Source organism: Hyalella azteca, unplaced genomic scaffold (assembly GCF_000764305.2).
Source record: "Hyalella azteca isolate HAZT.00-mixed unplaced genomic scaffold, Hazt_2.0.2 contig7843, whole genome shotgun sequence".
Taxonomy (NCBI): Eukaryota; Metazoa; Arthropoda; class Malacostraca; order Amphipoda; family Hyalellidae; genus Hyalella; species Hyalella azteca.
In genome coordinates, this window is record NW_025937957.1 from 34,290 (window position 1) to 55,594 (window position 21,305).

Consider the following 21,305-nt stretch of genomic DNA (forward strand, 5'->3'; position numbering starts at 1 on the left):
GACAAAGTGAAAAAATTATTCAGAAATTTGTACTTATTACTTTATTAAATATATTTTGTAGAAAGAATTCATATGTTCTGATTTGGAAACAAAATAATGTAATGATGTGATGTCCTTTTGTCTAAATTCTTTCATAACATCTATCGTCTTGATTACGAATATACTCGCGGAAAAAAACGTGTTTGGTATTACATTGATAAAATCTAAATTACTTCTTGTTACAGCCTAGTTTTTCTATGTGCCTCTAGGAATGTTGTCGTGCAGAAGATCTTGAGAGTTGTCCATTTCTGGTAAGGCGCAATAAGCGGGAAGGCGTTGTTTGTTGTTTGTGTGTCGATCGGCAACATGGCGTCGTTATGGTAGACGTCTGAGATTCTTCCTGCAAAAATATCGCTTTCGGAGGCGACATTAACAATTGCTCTTAAAAAATTAAACTTAGCCTTCCGTCTGGTTTTGATGGTAATGCATGCGAGGAAACTACCACGTATAAGCGATGGGTGAGTCAAAATACATTATTAAAAATAATTTACGCGGCACTGAGGTACGTGATCACGGTGAACGGGTGAAGTGTACGCATGTCCAAGTTAAGTTTTATTCCGTGTTAAACTCTAATTGCTTGATGTTCGTTTTGATTTCAATTGATAGCAGAAATATTTTTTCCTATTGGAAGCTTTGTCTTATTATTTTTGACTGATTGACTCTGTGTACAGAAATCCATTAAAAACGTATATCGTCCGTTATTGCTGTAGGCTAGCTACTTTTTAAAGTTAAGCCTATCATGTTAACTTGGAAAAGGACTCTAAACTTGACTATAAAATTTGCAATTTCAATAAGAAATGTCCTTGATGACATATGTACCAATTAAAGTTGCATTGTTGCTTTGTAGTAGAACACTTTTTTTTGTAATCTTGGGTTTATTCCATCAGCTGATCAAGTTAACATTCTCATTAGGTTTGGCATGAAGATTAAATTGATAAATTTGTCTATAGCTATAAATTTTACAGGTTGATTCTATAACACAGGATGTTTACAGTCACATAATAATTTAATTGACTAATTATTGAAATTTTTGTAGGTGTAGGGTAAAAGCACCATATTCCGACACCGTTGGTAATCCCAACACTTCTCAACTTTTTCCTTTATATTAAGCTTTGTCTTAGTTCCAACTTCCATGCATGCGTAGATGGTTGAAATAGTGACGTCATACTATTGCGCGCAATATTTCCGCAAAACACTAGGTCTGGCAGGAAAATGTTAAGATCCGCAGTGCAAAAGTCCGCGTCACCCAGTGAGAACATTGAAACGCATGTGAAAGTTGATAGTTGATCTTGCTCTACCAAATAGTGCTAAACTTTTTGTGTAGAAAGAATATTATGGTTTGAGACTTTTCAAATAAGTCTGTGAATATATTAGGAATCCTTTAAGTATACTTGTACTATTTGCTGATTTTAAGTGTTAAATAAATTAATAGATGATTGATTTGAGAGACGGTTTTACCGTTTTAGACACATAAAAACTAATTCCAACACGGTGCCAGAATTTCGACACAGCCATGACAGCCTTGTGCATGGTGGCAGGGAATTATTGTGAGTACTTATGGGTTTGCAAGAGCATCGCCCGGTCCGGCTCAGCGGGGGGGGTTGGTAGGAAGGGAATAACGAAAGTCTCATTTACGACTGGACTAACCCATTGAGCAACATTTTCTCAGTTATGGTCTCATAACAACTCAATTTTAGAATATGTACAGTTTCGAAGTTGATATAAGTAAATNATGTGTATCTTCACTAGTGGTTTATCTGTAACTCGAAAATTTTTGCAATGAATATGTTCCAAAATGAATAAAATAATTAGGTCAACTATTTACAAAAATAAAATCAACAAAGTTTTTTGGTACCAAACAAAATAAGATAAACTTGATTTTTTTTTGTGGCATGTAGCATTTTGTAATGGCAGTGGACAAGTCGAAATATCCCATTCTAACCCACTCTGTTTGGGTAATGTCAAATTTGATTTAACAATAAATAGATATGATCCACACTTAGATTTAAATGATGGAAAGCCATTTCAAAATTTAAATACCTCTTTATATGCTTCCAGATAGTAATCTTTCTATGCTTTTGCACAATTTTTTTGATATTGTCTTTCTGACTTCACTTCAGATTCTAAATAATTTCATCTCTCATTGCAAGTTTTACCAGGTCTCGTGTCATCTAGACAATGTAAGTTGTTTATTTGAAAGATTTATTTTATTTTGATAAATCAGAGAGGCAAGATGTTTTAACTTGGCCATGTACTATTGTTAAAAATAAAAAATTATGTATTAGAAATTTAGTGTTGTTAAAATTTGCTAGCACTGAGGCTTTCAAGATTTTAATCCAAAAACTCATAGAAAAATATCTAAAATTGTTTTTTTTTAAAAATAATGTTCATAATTTTCATAACTATGATGCAAAAATTATTGATCAGTTATGACTTTAAAAAAACATTTAACAATTGATAAGACCAGCACCTAGATGAGCAAACATAACATGAGGTATTTTTAATTTTAATGCCCAAAGTTCAATGTTATTTTGATCAATAATTTATAGAACAATTCCATTGTTATCTATTGATTCTGAATTGAATGACTATAAATGGATTTGGTAGGCAATTTATGAATCCCTTTTATATATAGGAGAAAATTTCCCAATTCAGAAATGTTTCACGGATGAATTCTGTCAAACAGGGTAATACGGGATGGGCAGGGTAAATCGGGACAGGCGTCTCACATTTTGTAGAAGTGTTGTAGCTGCTAAACTAATGTAAAAATTGCAAAACTAAAAATAGTGGTGAAGAGTTCAACATTTTTACTATCTGTGTGGCATAAAGCAAATTAAGAAATCATACATTTACTACTACCACTAAAAAAACCCTGAAAAAAGTGTGAAAAATGAGATTTTGGAAAAGTACCTCTGCTAAGATTTGTAGAAAAAAAATATTCACTGTATTAAAAAATTGTACTTGCATCAAAGTTGCACACAGGTGTTAAAAAAAAAAACACTTAAAAACAGGATTGATGCAATTTGTGTATCACATTCTGCAAAAAATGCCGCCCATTGCTGCACGACAGGGTAATGTGAGACCCCCCCCCACAAATGGGTAATGTGAGACCCCCCAGACAGGGTAATGTGAGACCCCCCCCCCACAAAGCGGCAAAGGCTCCAGTTAACCAAAAAACCAATTACCAACAAAAAATTTTGATTATATTTACCTCATACAGCAAAAAAAATTCATTTAATGAAAAATTAATGCATCATTGGCCATCACAAAATTGTGCATAGAATATCATGGATAGAATTGTGCACTGGGCAACATGGAATGACAAGTAATTACCTAAGCTACCTATGATTTATTTCTCAAAAAAAATTTTGTGGTTGTCAATAAATTATTCCTTTCTTTTTCAGGTATGCTTATATAATATTTTTTTGTTATAGTGAACGTCACTTTACCCAATTAAAATGGTGTGATATTACAAGCTGTACTGTAAGCTTACCTTACCTTATGACCTTATGAGTTTAGGATGTCGTAATCCACGGTCACACTGATGCACCGCCTTCGTCATCCTCCGTCTCTGAGTCGTCGTCGGATGTAACGTTGGACATGTTCCGTCTATTTGCCTTCCTTTGGGCCACCTGATGCAAGATGCTGTTGCTTGTCACTTGCTGAGGGTGATTTCCCATTACTGGACAATCCGGGATCTTTCTCAACCACTTGTCCAGTTGTCTCTTGAATGTTGCAAGAGTAAACTCCCCTCCTCTCAGCGCTTTTGGTAAGACATTAAAGAGCCTCAGTCCTACCACGGACAGTGATCCCTCACAAGAGTCTGTACTCTGGCCGTGGCTTGGTTATTAAATGGGGGAATCCTGCACAGTCTCCCCACTTCTTTCGTTGTAATATGTCATTGTTTTGGAGGTCTCACTCTCAAAGTTGGGAGCCAGTCTTTTTATCATCTTCTAAGTGTACAGTATGATATACCTTTCTCTTCTTCTCTCCAGGGAGTACAGTTCCAGGTGTTTCAGCCTTCCCCAGTAGTTCAGGGTACAGATACAGAAGAAATGATGCATGGCTGCTGATATGAAGCTTGCAGTGGACAAGGTCATTGTAAATGGATATGGTAATATCACATCAATAATATGATAATGTATGGATATGGTAATATAATATCAATAGTGGTAAAAAGTAAAAAACATAGTAAATGTCATCTATTCTACATCTACATCATCTACAAAGGAAGAGGAGGACTTCAGAGTACTGGTACTCTGTTAGTAATGGATAAGTACACTTTGCATATTTCAAACGTTTTAAAATTGAGTTTTATGTCAAGTGTCCCAGATTACCCCTTTCCCAGGGGTAATTTGGGATGCTTTTATTCTGCATCTGGCACCTATCAAATAGCCTATGGATTTTTTTTTGGAGATGCCATTCAATAGCCCTCACAAAAAGCTTTAAAATAAGCCCAAACTTTTTTATGAAATGTTTCATGGTAAGAAGTTATTAACTAAAAATGCTCAAAATTGGCCCTTTTTACCTTGTTTGACATACGCTTGAGAAAAATAAACTATTGTAGTCAATGAAGCCTTCAAAATTACCAAATAGTTGATATCAAGTATTTAGGTATAAGAGTGAGATCATCTTAAGATTTGTCAGAAAAACATTTTTGTTCTCAAGATAAAACATAGAATGTTTTTAATTTAAAAGAACAGTAAAATAACTTACAAGTAATCAAAATGAGCCCTCACTCACTTGGCAACTGCCAACTGAAATGCCATTAAGCACCAGCAACGCTGACTGGTGTCTGGCTCAGTCAGTGAGATTTTGGACCAATCAGTAAGAATGCTGCTAACCAGAATCTGGACCAATTAGCATTCTTTTGTTGTGGGCGTACATACATAATTTTTCTCCCCCAATTTATCTCTTCAGTGTGCATCATTTTGAGCAGTGAGCTCTGCTTTTGGCATGAGATTTTATTATTTCATTTAAGCTTAGTTCATTGTTTTCAATTATTATTAATGAACTAATGCATCTACTCGGTCTAATTAAATTTTTTGAATGTTTGTTGAACTTTCAAGTGATTATGTCATATGGCATTGAAGGAGTGAATGTGACTTTTTCTCAAATTATTAAACACAGGTTTTCAATTTTTCACACATTTTTTAATCAAAATTCTGGCCTACATAGATTGAAAGGAATATATGAACCATCAGTTTATCAGACCCTGCAGGCTAGGGTCTTTAAAATGGGTGAAATTGACTGCAAGCACAGGGGTTTTGTCTCGCTCAAGGTGCAGGGGTTCAGCCCCCATTCAAGCAGGATTGGAATTTTCCTACTAATTAATGAAATCTCATGGCCCCAAAGTGACATGTTTTATACATTTGGAATCTTGTGGCCATACCATTCACTTTTGTTAACAATGAGATACATACAAGGTTATTAGTCTAACGGAAATCTTGCTGCTCCAAAAATGGCAGGAAAGCTCTAGTTGTGGCTCAAAAGGTAGATATATTTCACACTAGCTTTTAAGGGCATCTTCTGGCAGGTTTTCCAGAATAGCACAGTTTGTACCATTTTATCCACAGTGGAAAATTTGGCAGAAGTTGATTGTGTACTAAGCAGACTAGCCATATCCAGAAAGATCTAGGTTTTCACTAAATATTCTGGTGCCAAATGTGATGCAAGAGGCCCACTAACAGGAAGATGCAAGTTTTTGGAGAATTTTTTCCTGCTAAATGAGATTCTAAAACCAATGAACCATGCACATTTAGGACTATTATAATTTGATAGATATAGTATAGATATAGTATAGATAGTATAGATATAGTATAGTTGTATAGAGTAGGTGGCGGCAGCTGGCCACATGCATTGAATATATGTATGAGCACTAATGCTTACAAATGCATAGATGTACAGTGAGAGGATATGATCACCTCATTGCACAGCCACAGCTGCCACCACTGTCAGTTTCAGCAGGCATTGAATGTATGTATGGTTACTAATATATATATTTGCATGGATGTGTGGCCAGAGGATACAATTGTGTTGTCACACAGCTGCCCGTGGTAGCTGCCAGCATTTTCAGCAGCAATAGGCATTGGACATGAATATGTGTGATTGGTACTACCACACATGTGCGTAGTTGTAACACCTATGTATGCATTTATGTGCCATCATTCATCTGGTACTAAACTATTTTTAGCGCATTTTCTCATTTATGGAAAAAAAGACGCTATTGTGCTCATCATGTCTGTCTGTCTGTCCATGACTTCACGGACAGATGAGAAAATGCGCTCTCTGTCACTCACTGCAGTGAGTACTGATCTAATTTTTTTCTCATAAGCCTAAATGTGACTCATAGGAACTTGGCAAGAATGCTGCTGTAACAAGTCATTTCTTGCAATACCTACTTCTCTGAACTGGGAAATAATATGGATTGAACAAATTTGGAGTCAATATTTTCTCTACAAAATAATGTTGCTTATGTGCTGTAAATGAATAACCTCCATACAACTGTTATTTGACTATAAATAAGAGATGTACAGTCAATTGAGCAGGGAAAATTAATTGCTATTAACAAATCCTGCAAGAACTAAGACTGCTATTAAACATTATTAAACATTTCCACTTAGTTACTCAGTTTTGCTTGTCAGATTTGATACAAGAAGGCTGGCTATGATTGTATGAATAATGGATGCTCCACAAGAGAAAATGCTCCTATCATTTATAATGAAGCCTTTTATTTCAATATGTCAGCTTTACTGGTCCACTTCTTTAATTCGTATGTGAAACGTACGAATTTGCCTTCACACAAACGCAGATCAGACTTCAGCGTGTGAAGTCGATCGGGATTTATTTAACCTCTAAAATCCCTTCTATATGTCATCACTGTCTTGCTGTGCGTCAATCCATATAAATTCATGGCATATAAATATATAACCTGCCAATGAGAGTGCACCTGTAATTGAATGAATCAAAACTTGGGTATAAATATTTACCTATAACTGAGGTCATCCCTTATTTCTATCATGTAAATTGAGTAAAATTGCGGTGTCACCTGCTGTTTTATAATCCACCTGTAAAATGGTCAAGAACACTGCCCTGATTACGGATTTTTGGTTTATTGACATGTACTTAGATTGAAACTCTTTATAAGAAATAATAAATTTTAGTTTCTTCATTTCTTTTCTTGTTGATTGGAAGTTTGTATTTTTGTTAATGTAGGTAAACTCTAATTTACTAATAATGTCTTATTTTGTTAACAGGTTTACTGAGAAGCATCAGAGCCACAGCACATATGAGGTAAGTTCTATTGACAGTTTACTGATTATCAGGAATGCATTTTTAAATTCAGTTTTTTTTTGTAACTCAAGAAATTTTAGTCAACATCTGTTTTAACCAGTAAAGTTAGGTACTCTCTATGATATGATGCATTAGTTTGAGGATTTTCTGAAATTAAAACTTTGAATTTGATTCAGATTCAATATAAACTTTGAAATTCTTATTCTACAGACACATACTGTATTTTGGACCTACTGTATTTTGGAGCGTTCAGTCGTTCACCATTTTACTCCCATCTTAGTTTCACTGTTCCACTCAAGGTTCTTGTTCAGCCTGACTGTTTTTGCTGGTCTCAGTTGAGTGGAATTTCTATCCACTCACTCAGGTCTCAAATTGTACAAGCATAATTTTTTTATTACTGAATTTCTAACAAATAATGAAATTTTACTTAAACAAGCTTGCATCAGTCCATGCATGCCTTGCAACAAAGTGGCTCTTTTTAAATTACATAGTAAATTTTTTATTAGTAATTCAAGTAATTTGGTACATGATTAAAAATCACTCATTATTCTAGCTCTTTTTTGACTACTTCATAAAATTTCTCCATTTTGTAGCAGCTGCATTTGCTTGTGTAACTTTTGCACGAGTGTTGTATTCAATTCATCAGGTTATTTATACATGCACCCAAATTTTCTGCAATTGGCATGTTTGTTTTTATCTGCAGTCCGCCAAGTACACAAGCAGCAGCAGCGCTGGTGGAGGCGGCGGTGGTGGTGGAGGTAGTGGAGGCACCAAGTACAGGGGAGGAGGAGTGGGTGCATATCCTGACAAGAGAATTGACTCGCCCTCAACAAATTCCCTTCGCTCATCATCGCCTGACTCACGATCTCAGTCTCCACGCTATCATAAAAGTGAGGCTTACTTCTTCAGTCTCTGGAGGAGCTTAATATTCTCTTGTGTTGCAAATATTTTTAATGAAAAAACCATTCAAAATGGTTCTTGTGAAATACTCTCTTTGACTTGTTAGAGAGTATAAAGTGTGATCTGCCTGATTAATTATACGGTATGGTATGTGTCTATCTATTGTTTATGCTTATGTTTTCCCTCCATATGTAATGTTATTTATTTGAAGGCTTCCCAAATTTTATCCTATGATAGCAGGAAAAGAAGTCACTGCTTAAAAATAAGTGTATTTATTTGAGTTAAGTTTATTATGGTTTGGTTTTCTATGTTGTGCACACTGACACTTTTTCTCAATGTTACTAGTCAATTGAGTGCAATCTTGGAGTGCATCTGTGTTGATTTTTGTATACTGGGTTAACAGCTGTTTATATATTTCTCAATTTATGTTTCATCATGTCCTTATATATAGCTGTTAAAAATTGAATTGAAGTTGTAAATTGTTTCATATCGTCTTTTGTTACTCCAGGCATCAGTGGCAGTGCCAATTACTACAAAAGAGAAGCCTACAGAGATAGAGAATTCAACTCTAGAGACTATAGAGAAAATAGAGGTGAGGCTTGCTCTATCCTTGCATTTTATAAAAGGAAATAAGGTACAATGCAAGTTTTCATGTGTATTTTTTATTTATGTACACTGAAATGAAATACTTATATATGCTAAAATAAAAAATAACTAATATTTTTTTATTGGTAAATTTGACTATTTCTTTGAGACTCTGCAGGCATTTCTTTGTTTGTAAGTATAATTTGTTTTCTTCATGGTATAGGCTACCATTGGCTGCTCATAAAATACCAGTTGAATGTTGATAATATTAGCTTTTTGCTCAATTCCTACGCCATTTCCAGAAGGAAGCAGATCTCCAAAAGAGCGTCGGAGAGATGGCCGGGAGCGTGATGCTGCGCATGTTTCCCGTAGTACAGCATTGGTGAGAATTTTGTGCCTCACTTGAAAATATTGTTACAACCTTCCTTAACCCTAGTTGTACTGCATACAATGTTACAATCGTAATGAGTTTAATACTTAAGGTACATTTGTAGCTATGCTGTCAAACAAGTGATGGTACCAAACATTAAGAAGAAATCCTCTACTCCAACCAATTTCATGTTGCCTGTTGTCTGCATGCCAAGAGCAAGTCAAGTGATGGGGTATTTTACTTTTTTCTATGAATTATAAATTGTTCTTTTAAGATTTGTTTCTTAAATCTAAATGAATGTAAAAGTGCAAAATTTTCTTCACTATGGGTGAACATATCTTGTGACTAATATCTCCATTCTTCCACTAATCAGAAGAAGGAGAATAGCAGCAGCAGCAGTCAGCAGTACCGCGTAGGTGACTGGAGTGAACACGTGAGCAGCAGTGGCAAGCGATATTACTACAACTGCCGAACTGAAGTGTCTCAGTGGGAGAAGCCTGCCGACTGGCAAGACTGGGAGCAACAACAACAGCATGGCACTAGACATCCTCCAAGTGTAGCTACCAAGAACTCCTCCCAGCAGCATTATAATAACCAACACAATTCTTCATCTAAAGGCGCTCCATACAATTCATCTTCGTCTTTATTGACGGCTAGTAGTAGTAGTAATAGTAGTAAGGTTCCCTACAACAACCTTGCTAGCCACCCTAATTCCAAACCTAGTAGTAGTAGTAACTATAGTAGTCATAGTGCTAGCACCAACAACAGTGTCTCTTCTTCTTCATACAATGCTAACCTTTGTAAAGGTTCATCATCTTCTAGTGTAATTATGAATAATTCTTCTTCGTTAACTCCGACCAATATCCAACATTCATTATCTTTAGCACCTTCCACTTCTTCCTCTTCTCACCATCACCACAACCAGCACCATCACCCCCACCTACACCATCACGGGAACAACAATTCATCCTCTGGAGGCAACAACACTGGCAATAAGGACATCAACAGCCAGCAGAATCTCAGAGGCAATATTGGACATGACAAAAGTAAGCTCGGTGAGTTCATCATTCTCTTAGCTGCATATTTTAGGACATTCTTTCTATTTGCATACACTGAAGGATTTGTGCAACTCTTTTGGTAAATAATCCAATAAATGGTAAATAAATAATTCAATAATCAATAAGTGAAATTTTGTTTATAGAAAAGTATTCCGTGTTTTTCAAACAGTAACACTATACTGTTAGAAACCGGAAGTGTCATATTGAATGTATTTGAAATTACTGTTCTATGTTAGGGTAAATAGTTATATACTGTTTTCAAAAAAGGTTGTCAAATTAGATATGTAAAAGCTTGTAGGATCAATGATTTATTTGCTCTTGAAGGCATTAATGTGTTATTCGTCATGTTGCAGACAAACATTCCAATGTGGACAACAGCAGGGAGCATTTGTACCGAGGCCAGGACGAGCTGCACGACAAGCGACCGGACCCTCGTAAATATCAGGCCGCTGGTCAAGGTAGTAGTAGACCATTCCATCTTATTGATAAATGATAGCAATAAATGACTTTATGATGAGTGAGATATTTCACGTTGTCTTCAGAGGGTAATACATTTTAGTAAACAAGATTTGGGCTTATCAAAATTGTAAAAAGATTACAGTAATAAGTTGGTAGCCAACCTTTGGATTTTGACAACATTCCAGTTACATTCATGATGATTTGTAACTTGCAATAAGTTTTAAAAAAATTGACTTCATTGTCTCTCGTTCCATTTTTATTTAAATGTTATTTTTTTATTTCATAATTTTATACAAAGGAAAACGTTGAAAATTTGCTTGCAATACTAAAATAAATAAACCATTGAGACTTATAAATCGGACTTGAGCTTTAAAGCTAACCAGATTCTTGTGTTGCCCAGACATGGACATCTCATCTGGAGGCAGCACCCCCACCTCAGAGTCGGTGCTCGGGCGCAGCAAACTCTTACATCAAAACAGCGTCTTGAACACTAACGTGTCAACGCCTTCCCCTCTACTGCTGCCTGCCACTTGCCTTCCTTCTAACCATCACCCACATCACCACCCTCACCACCATCCCCAACACCACTCAACCACTTCTAGCAACCATCCAAGACTAGGACCTTATAGCAACGCTGGTGGAACCAACACCAGTACCACCAATAGCAATATTAACATCACCGACCTCAGGCACCACCAATTTGCAAATAGCAGCAACACTGTGAACGTCTCGTGCCACAACAGTATCAATAACAGCTCAGATACTACATACATCAACAACGTAGGTGGCAACAATAATAACAAGGGGCATGGTGACTTGCTCACCATCAATACCTCCACCAGTGGGCTGGGTGGGCAGGGGCCACCCACTCCCACACATTCCGAAACCCACGACAATTCTGATCCTCGGAAAGGTTAGTTCTCATATTCAGTTCCTTAAATGCATAGGTTTATTTTGATGATAAATCCTAGAAAGCTAATGAATGAATGTTAGGGAAATAATCTTGAAATGCTGTATAGTTACATCTTAAAAATATTAAACATGTCCCTGTCTTATACTGTTCTCATTTGTAGTTCGTATTTGCTTGCACGGATTTCGATTTAAAAATGACATATTTAGCACATCATATAATCTATATTCCAGAAAGAAATTTTGACATAGGTGTTTGCATGCATGTATTAATAATCTTTATCTGACCAGATGGGAGTGGGAGCAATGGGCTGGGCATCAGAGTACCCACTTCAGTGTTGGGAGGAAGCAGTGGGAGCAACACGGCCAGCGTCGGGGTCTCCCTCAGCTCCCTTAACCAGCCTGGCACTTCTGGCTCTCCGTGGACCAGCTCCCTCTCCTCATCATTAAGGTATCAATAATTCAACATTACGTGGCCAAAATTATTATTATGGTATGGAATATCGCTGCTATTGTTAACACGTATCTCGAAATGTTATTTATAGAGCCTACATTTCCAATTAATCCTATAGAACGTATCACCTCTAATATTTCTACACTCTCACAGTTGTTCAGGTTTTTATTCTTGTTAAATGACTGATATAAAAATGTATTTCTGTTTTCAGTTCTCAGCGCCCTTCTCACCCGCCTCCAGCCCTCACTCCTTCCCTCACCAACTACTACAACGAGAGCCTCATCTCCCACGTGCGCGACTGGCCAGCTGAAAATATCGAAAAACAGGTTAGAAAAATCGTTGTTGTTACTTTATTAGCCGTCATAAGCGTTTCCAAGCTTTAAAATAATGTTTTGTGCTAGGTTCCTGCTCCTCAAAAAAACCTAAGGAATGATATAGCTTTACATATTGTCTCGACCCTGAGCTTCTGTGCAACTGCGGAATTTTTTTATGCAGTTGAATTAGTAAAAGTTTTGGCTCAACACGTCAACACCTTTATTTACCACAGCAAGCATTTTAAAAATGTTTGAACTTAAAAGTTTTTAATTTGAAGAAAAATCCTAATTTAATTTGCTTTGGATGAAATACTTGTCTCACACAGTCCAGTTTGTCTATGATGCTTTTAAATTTGCAAAAAATGATTATTTTTTAAATATTAGGATGATGCCAGAATAACGACGGAAGATTATTTACACTGGCATACTCTATTTACCATGTATTGACCTAAACTATCACTATTTTTAATTCAGCCACGTTTTTTTTACAAAAACAAAAATGTGTTTTTGGTACGTGTTGAAAATCATGTGTTCTTTTTATTTTGTTTAACCACACTTCTAGAAAGATTATTGACATTTTGGTACGCAACCAGAAATTTGTGTGTTGAATCTGAAGAACTAGGTTATTTAATTCAAACATTTGTAGAATTGTGAGTTGTTCTTGAATCTGTTGAATTTCTCTTGGGCGCCGTTATGTGTAAATGAAACTAGTTGCATTTGGGTGTTATATATGCTTCGGAAATATCATCATGCATCATAATTTCTAGAAACGATTTTGATGGAAATGCGAGAGTCCCAGGGCTGCAAAAAACCCAAGGGTTTGTTAAAAAACCCGGGCAAAATGGTAAAATGGATATAGCTACTTTTTCCCTAATTTCATCTATACCGAGCTTCAAGGTTCTTTTCATCTATGTTGATTATTTAAAAGTTGATGCTGGAGAGAATCAAGCTCTATTATTACATTTGCCAGAACTTTTAATCTAATAAATTTCAGTTCGGTACAGTGGGTTAGTGATGCATTATTAACTTGATGTAATAAGGTACTTTTCAAAAAATAGTTACATTTCTCTGTCACAGACTACAAATCATTGAAAAATATGTATTGAATCAATTAACGCAGTTCTTTGTTGTTTTTTTTTTAAACTCATATAGTGCAGGCTTCAAAAATCCCAATTTTCAGTTTTACTCATAACTTTTGAAGAGTTGTACTTATCACTTTGAATTTGTATCAAACCTGGAGGCTTCTACTATTGTGCATGTTCAAAAGTTCACAGGAGTTCACAGGAATCGCAAATTTAGTGAATTTGCGATTCAAGCAAACAAGTGACATTATTACTTGTATTTATTTGTATTGAGGGTTGTATTGGGTATTTTAAGATACGAGTCTATTTAAGGAGCCAAAATATCAACTGGTTACATGACAATACAGACAAGAGTCTATTGACTTCACTCCCCTCAATTTACACACAAGACTTGTCAAAAGAAACACACATAACCAACGTAAAATGGATTATATAATTTCCAGTTTTTGTTCTTGATTCATAATACGTAATTTTGTTCACAGAGTCAAAGGTTGTCAGAAGAAGCACACACAATGGGCAGTTTGCTCATGACCAAAGTTTCAGCTGATCTCAAGATGGCTCGATCTCTCGTACGACTTGCTGAGATACAAGCAACTCTGCACGAACAGAGGTAATGTGATGTACCAGCCCAGCTGGTATTGCTGGTATCATAGTATCAATCACTCTGCCCTAACATTTCCCTCCACTGGCCGTTGTTAGTCACCTCGGCAAACGTCAACAGTTTTTGCAATAAATGTCATGTATAAGTTCAGGATCTCATCGCCTAAGATTCATAGTATCGATGTTACTTGATGTGTAGAAATAATTATGTATCTAGTAAATACTTTATATTTTGGAAGTACTCGAGATGCTGCTAGAATTGCCCGCTAGGTTGACTCAATCGACAATCTAATCCAGGTTCATTACCTACTAAAGTCTCCAATGTTCCCAATTTACTGAAGAATTAAGTTCTCAAGTGTTCTTGATTTGCAGGAGGATATTGTTCACATAAGTTCTGACGTGTTCTTATGTCGCGGGATACCTGTTGCTAAAAATTCTTACGTTTTATTATGTTGCAGGTTATTATTCTTGCGAGCACAGAAGCGAGAACTGGAGGACATGGGCTTGAAGAGTCAAAATAGCTTCCTTAGTGACGGTGCCGGGGGCAACAGCTAGTAACCCACACCATGTGCAGGACGGGGCTTTCCCCCTTCCTTCTAGGAACTTCAATCTGAAGAAGTTTTCTCCTCTTCCCGCCAGCCCTTCATCTCCTGGCAATTCCACTTCTGCAGGAGCTTATAAAATTCCGCCGTCATTTTGTAAGCGCATTCGTGGACTCCTCAGCCCAAGATATTTACTATCTGATGACTCTCGTCATGTTGCTCGCTATATCACAAGCCGTTTGAGTTATCGTGTAATTTTTTATCTCTATACCGCTTGAGATGTCGCATATTTGCAATTCTAAATGCCATTTTGGCCATTCAAACGGCTGGCCATCAAGATATTGATGGCCTGGTGATGAGTTTCTGTTCGTTTAGCCAAACGGAAGTTCCCTAAAACTGCAAGGTGTTTGGGTGCTCTTGTCAAGAGGTGGCCCAAAACTCACTGTTCTTATATAACTAAAGTTTATGTGAAAAAATAGTGTCAATGGTGTTCATTCAAGTGCCCGTGATCGTCGAAACCAGAAGAAGTGATGCAGGCTATAAATACTGGTGATGGTGTCAGCGCCTCTGAATGCCTTGCTTGTCAGAAATCGGTGGCTGAAGGTGTAGTGGTCCCTCATAACCGAAGTAACTACTGGACGCAAATGTTTGCATTAATTCAATGTACTAAAAATACTTTGACATAGATGCATTTGTATTCTGTTGCAACTGTGCTACTGCAATCGAATTTGCCAAGTTTTACTATTAAAATTGTTTATTTTCCGTGAAATTACTGACTAATTTAATCAAACTAATAAGTTTTTGAACGGAACATTTCTTGAGCTCAGCAGGCTTTCTTCGCATAGATGATATTTGCCTTGGAAGTACGAGTGGAATTAACGTAAATATAATTAACTCATCACGATTCGATTGATGGGTGATAAGTCAAACAAATTATCATGAAATATTTACTGGTGTGATTCGAAAGCAAATTGAAGCCTGTAATTCTATTATGATAATCTAATGTACATGTAGATTTGCTGCTTGCATTTCTGAAACTCAAATTTTCAGTTTCAGTATTCGTCTTTTCGGCACTAAATGTCTTGCAGACTTGCATGTTAAGAATCATCACTTCAATTCAAACCAAAAATGTTGCTTAACACCTCACTGCCAGGATTTTTTTGGTAATATGTCAATTTTTTTTCGGTTAGCCAGTTCTTCCTTTTCGCACGTTAAAACTGATATGTACTCTCGAGAACAAGATTTTTGAAAAATTATGTCCTCTTATGCTCTTAACGATTTCGTTCTCAAGACTGATACATCCACTTCCATATATAATTGAAATTTAGATTTTTTTTGACCATGAGAAATAACATTATTTTGTATATGAATTTGCTAACTCGGTAATCTTTATGAAGATTTATGTTAGAAAAATTTGGTTGTTTCTTCTTTTGAATGAAAACTGTAACAAGCAGTCGAATGTTGTCATCTTGCGTAAATTTAAAAGTAAACCTACCTATTTACAATAAAATTACTGCTAGAGACGAGTTTCAAGCTTCACTTCAATAATCAAGAGTCAGCAACCAACCGACCAGATGGTTTTCTCATTAGTAAATTGATTTCATTGTTTACTCTGACCATGTGAAATGACATCGGGGCTTGGCATATGTTGTTCTATATTTTGGCCACATGTTCACGTATTTTCCTCAGTTTCTCTACGGTATTATAGTGTAATTTCTAATAAATTTGGTGTCTGATTCTGGTATTGAATGTCCGCAATATCTTGATCAATTGACGTCTTTTCTTGATCTTGTCCTTCAATTATTAGTTCATTTTATTCTCTTAGTTTCTTGAATGCTATTTAAAGCAAATGAGAATTATAAAATTAAAGGAAAAAATTGAAAATGATTCGGCCTTTGAGATTTTATAATTTCTGCCGAGTGATTTTTAAATACATCATTTTCCGAAACGAGATCGCTATAAGGAAACTTGAAATGATAAAATTGATTAGGAAAATTATCTTAGGAGATTATTTTACAAGTTTGGGAACCCCTGTCCAACATGTACATCTTTTGCCAGGCTTCTGAGGTTCTTTATTTCGGTATTGAGGAACAAAGTTACTGTCGTTTCATAAATCGGTTGCTTGGGTCGTTTCACAAGGTGATGGACTTACGGCGACAAAATACCTAGTTTTCATTCGAATGATGTTGTCCCTCTTAACTTAATCTACATAAAATTGTTTACAAAATGCGTCATCGTTGTCCAATGATAGCCACATGAGCAGTTACTTGTGCCGTTCTACACTGACAGGAATAATCCTTCAAAAATTTGTCCCTTTTAAGAGATATGTTGAAGGGGCTGTAGTGTTCTTGAATTCTTGGTTAGTTATTGATTTATTTAATGTTTTACGCTGGCAATGTTTACGGTGTCTGGTTACCAATTTTAAGGCTAGGGTGTGAGGAAAACTTAACTCTTGCATTGAGATTTTGTGTTCAGTTAACAGGAAAGTTTGTATGATACGTTCTTATTTATCCATAACCTGCTTCAGGTTATGTATAGACATAACATGCTTCATTAATCTAGCCCTTTTCTCATTTAGAATGTTCATTTTGCAATTCTAGAACTCATGCGGCGACTCTTTGTACCAGATCATAATTTTAAATTGTTAGGGCTCGGAATTCGCTGATGATAATCATTCCTTTATCTGAGGGTTTTCACATGTACTAATTATGGTATACACTTTTATGGATTCGTGGTGAATTCTCTGCTTAGAAATAAAATGAAATTTGCTGGTGAGGGTGACGGCCAAGTTTAAGTTGTGCGTGATATCTCTAGTGTTGAAACTTTGGCTTGTTGTTGTCAAAGGTAAAATTCGTTGACTGTTGAGAGATATATAGATGAGGAGATGGCTGCATGTATGCTGTTTCGTTTTCCTCAAAGTGACCTACACTGTCTTGGTAAATTCTAATGCGTTGTGGCAAAGTTGCTTTTAAAAGACTTTTAACAATGAAACTCGTGATGGGTAAATGTGCTTATCGATGATTGGTGCAAATTGATAAGTGATTGCGGCAAATTGATAAGTCATCTGCTGCTGATGATGACTGATAAAACTGATGCTGTTGATGAGTTTTGTTGATATTTTTGTCAATACCTGTTTTGCTGCTGTTTTGACGATGTTTCTTATAACTATCAGTTACCTATGAGAGATAGCTGGTGATCCCTCGCTGTTACTAGCATTCTAGTTAACTATAGCTACTGCATTAGGTAGGTGCCTCTTATATGTACAGGCTGTAATTGTCTAATTAGGTTTCATTAATCTAGTTTAGTAGTCACTGGGAACTAAACAAACTCTTTGAGGAGAAAAAATAAAGACCACGTGGTGTGGGAAGAAATATAAATGACGTACAGAAACTTGTGTTCTCTGTCTTTTACTACCTGGTGACCGACAGACCTTTGTGTGTGTGCTAGAAGTGAATGTAAAGGAACTCATGTTGATTATTTCTATTGCAACTGAACGATCGTCCTTGGCGATTGTTGATTTTACGCGTCTACCAGCAAACCACCAAATTCGTAACTGCTTAATATTTTTTATCCAAAGCTCATGACGGGGCATTGCTGTATTGTGGAGTAGCATCTGCTATTGTCAAACAAAGCGAAGTTGAATGGATGACCAATTGTGACGGAATATATTGATTGGTGTTATACTAGCTCCACCTTAGAATTTCTAAGAGTGCTTTGGTCATAACAGTTTTAATATTTTGTGCGTTGCTTGCGATTTATTCTGGAAGTACATCAATTTCAGACATGGTTCTCGAAAGAAAATAAGTGCTCGTTTACTTGCGTCGTGAGAAACGTTGAAACAAATTGAGTCTTGAAGTGTTTCTGCCGATCTATTTGCCTTCATAGAAATGGAGCATATGATCACCCCTCACGTTATAATCTTGCCAAAAAGGTTTTTCCACTGTGTGGTGCTCTGTATTTCCAATATCGATGTGTTGACTTGGTTGAAAATCGACTTGTCCTGTAACCGTTAATTTGTCATCCAGCGCTTTTACCTGTAAATCTGCCCATTATTATGGGTATCTTGAGCTTTGATTAATTGTTTATTGGTAGTTACCCTGGCTGATTCATGTCACTGTGTATTTCGTCTAGAAGTTTTGATTATGTTCTGCCTATAATTATTCTCGTATCTGCCTCTTCTCTCACGTAAATTGCTGTAGCTCCTTCCATGTGGAACGCAAGTGGCCGTTGGGAGCAAGTCAAGGTTGTTGGTGCATTTTTTTTCTGGTCGACCGAGTGTTACACGTATTTGTATTGTTGTCTTTCATTCTCTAACCCTCTCTCTTCGAAAATCATTTTAATGTCCTCGCTCGTTTTGTAATGCAGTGTAGAAAAAATGTGTTCTTCTATTGAAGGTGGATGGAATTTATTTCATATTGTTTTCTGTTATTTAACGCTGTTTTACGGTGAATTAAGTAGCTTGTGTTTCTGGAAAACAATGTCACAGTCTCGGACCGTTTGCAACAAATCGGCTTTACCGACTATACTGGATTTCGGTTATGGCTGATTTCAAGAAATTGGTTATAGTGGATTTTTACTTACCACATCAACTTTATATTGACCGACTTCAAATACTTGATAATGGCCAGAATTGAAATGTCCTGCAAATTTATTATTTGGTGCTTTGATTTTTTTAATTACCAATGCATGTCAATGGTCGTAACACCAACCTATCATTCAGAATCATCCAACTTCAATGTTGCTGATGAATCCACTTCAAATTTTGTATTCTGCAAACTTGTATTCAATTTCAGTTGACACTTCTCATTATTACTGTGCGAGAGTGAGGCTTCAAATCTACCTTCTTTGGTTCATTGGTGCTCAGAATTTTTTAATTAATTACAAGGAAATGACAACTTTCATGAAACGGAAACATACAAACCATAAGCAGCTGCTCATCTTCCCTGATTGATTCTATTTGTTCTTTAATTATGTGCGTCGTAATTAGCTGAACAATAAACTAAACTTGATGACAGTCACTCAATATTTGCAACAAGATTCTTTTGAGTTTTTCGTGCTCATTTGTTTGACGAAATGTTATAAGCCGAGCGTCGTTCCACTGTAATCGTTTTAGTAATTAATAATTGTCAAGTCTTGCCTTCCTCTGTATATCTTTTATATGGGAAAATAACGAGAAGACGAAGAACTCTTCTGAACTGTTCAGTTCGTGTTTCAGAATAAGAATTATTTTCGCGTGTTGTCCAGTTGCCTTAACTGCGTGAGCGCGTTTGAGATCGACATTTCATTCAATACTTACGATTACCGTGTTTTAGGAAATGAAATAAGTGTTATTTAAGGTTTTCACTTCGTTGATCGTTCGCCTCAAAAATAATTTAATTAATCAAAGAACGTTCGCCTCAAATATTTTAATTAATCAATGGGTGTCAGTCTACGTACGATACTCTGAGTCCCGGATTTGTGATTATCTTGAGCTTGCGTGGCAGTAATTTGCTAAAATGTTTTTCTATTGTTACTTGTGCTGCGCTGCCATACGATGCTTCTTATAAATTCTCATTCTTGGTTGCACTTGAATTTTCTTTTGTCAGTCCATTTAATCCTAAATGTTAAAAATCATGATGGATTTATGTTTTTTATCGAGCAAGATTTGAAGAGTTTGCTTTAGAGTTTGAGAAACTGCCGCATGCTTGTCGCTATGTGTTTTGGTTTGTTGTAGTTCTCGTGAAGTGCTGCGGTGTGTTTCGAATTTCCCTGTTCGTATGATATAGTGAATCGCTCGTCTCTTCTTTCTCATTTTTTCTTTCAAATAAATATCTTTGCATAGAACACTGCGAAAATCGCTGGTAAATACGGTGGTACATGATTTATATTGGTGTAGCTCTTATGTTTTGCCAAAATGAGCTTCGAAATTTAAGCTAAGTACTGTTAAAATGACGTAATTTTGTCGTTCACTGGTAGGTAGACATTTGACTTGATGGAAGCTTTGTTTGGTTTAGCTTTCCATGATTTAATGGTTGCCTCATCCGGGGCCTACAGTGACATTTACTGTGGTTCGTTATTACCGACAATGCTCTGGGCAAGTGATCCTGTTTTGAATTTCAGTTCATGTTTAATTTTGCACGTGAATTTCTCCGTCGTTACAGGACGTTTTGTTGCTCTAAGGTGTAGTGATTCTTTCACATTATTCCCTCCTCATAATATATCAATTTAAAGAAACTGTAGCTGGAAATTTTATTTCAGTTTGAGCATCAAAAATTATTTTATTTATCAACGGATAAAATGTTCCTTTGCTTAGTTCCTTCATGCATTCAGTTCGCAAAATAAGATTAGTTTTATTTTGTTATTAATTTTTTTATCTTCTACTTTCTAAATTTATTATGGATGTATGAATGCGTCTGTATGTATGGACAGACCAAAGCATTTTGTAGGTAAAATGGAAAGGTATTTCTTCAGGGAGAGAAGGCTATGAATTACGAGGTAATTTCGATGTGATGTAAAAAGTTTACACCCGACCAACTGTTGCCTGCAGCGTACAGGTCTTGGGTGTGGTTCTTTGTACATAGCTTTTGCTGTCTATTGTATGTAGGTATTTTACAAATGCCCCGGTCATAAAACTTTGGTTTACATTGATTCATTTCTATAATTATAGTAATTATTATTGTTTGGTGCGTTGTCGTTATCCTGACCTAAAATAATGCGAATC

At 36.1% G+C, this 21,305-nt stretch overlaps 1 protein-coding gene across 2 annotated transcripts; it reads left to right on the forward strand.

Moving 5' to 3' along the window:
• Window positions 1-156: 156 nt before the first annotated feature.
• On the forward strand, window positions 157-21,265 carry LOC108681721 (WW domain-containing adapter protein with coiled-coil). 2 transcript variants are annotated; one of them, XM_018170786.2, is made up of 12 exons: window positions 157-497; window positions 7,296-7,332; window positions 8,036-8,222; window positions 8,741-8,824; window positions 9,120-9,199; window positions 9,561-10,242; window positions 10,599-10,703; window positions 11,105-11,617; window positions 11,905-12,064; window positions 12,279-12,393; window positions 13,946-14,073; window positions 14,522-21,265. In XM_018170786.2, exons 1-12 carry the CDS (start codon window positions 457-459, stop codon window positions 14,616-14,618), a joined length of 2,229 nt encoding a protein of 742 aa, XP_018026275.1. In that variant the 5' UTR covers window positions 157-456; the 3' UTR covers window positions 14,619-21,265. The 2 variants fall into 2 exon arrangements, with proteins under 2 accessions (XP_018026275.1, XP_018026276.1); XM_018170787.2 differs by having other exon boundaries at window positions 9,561-10,233.
• The last annotated feature ends 40 nt before the right edge of the window (window positions 21,266-21,305 follow it).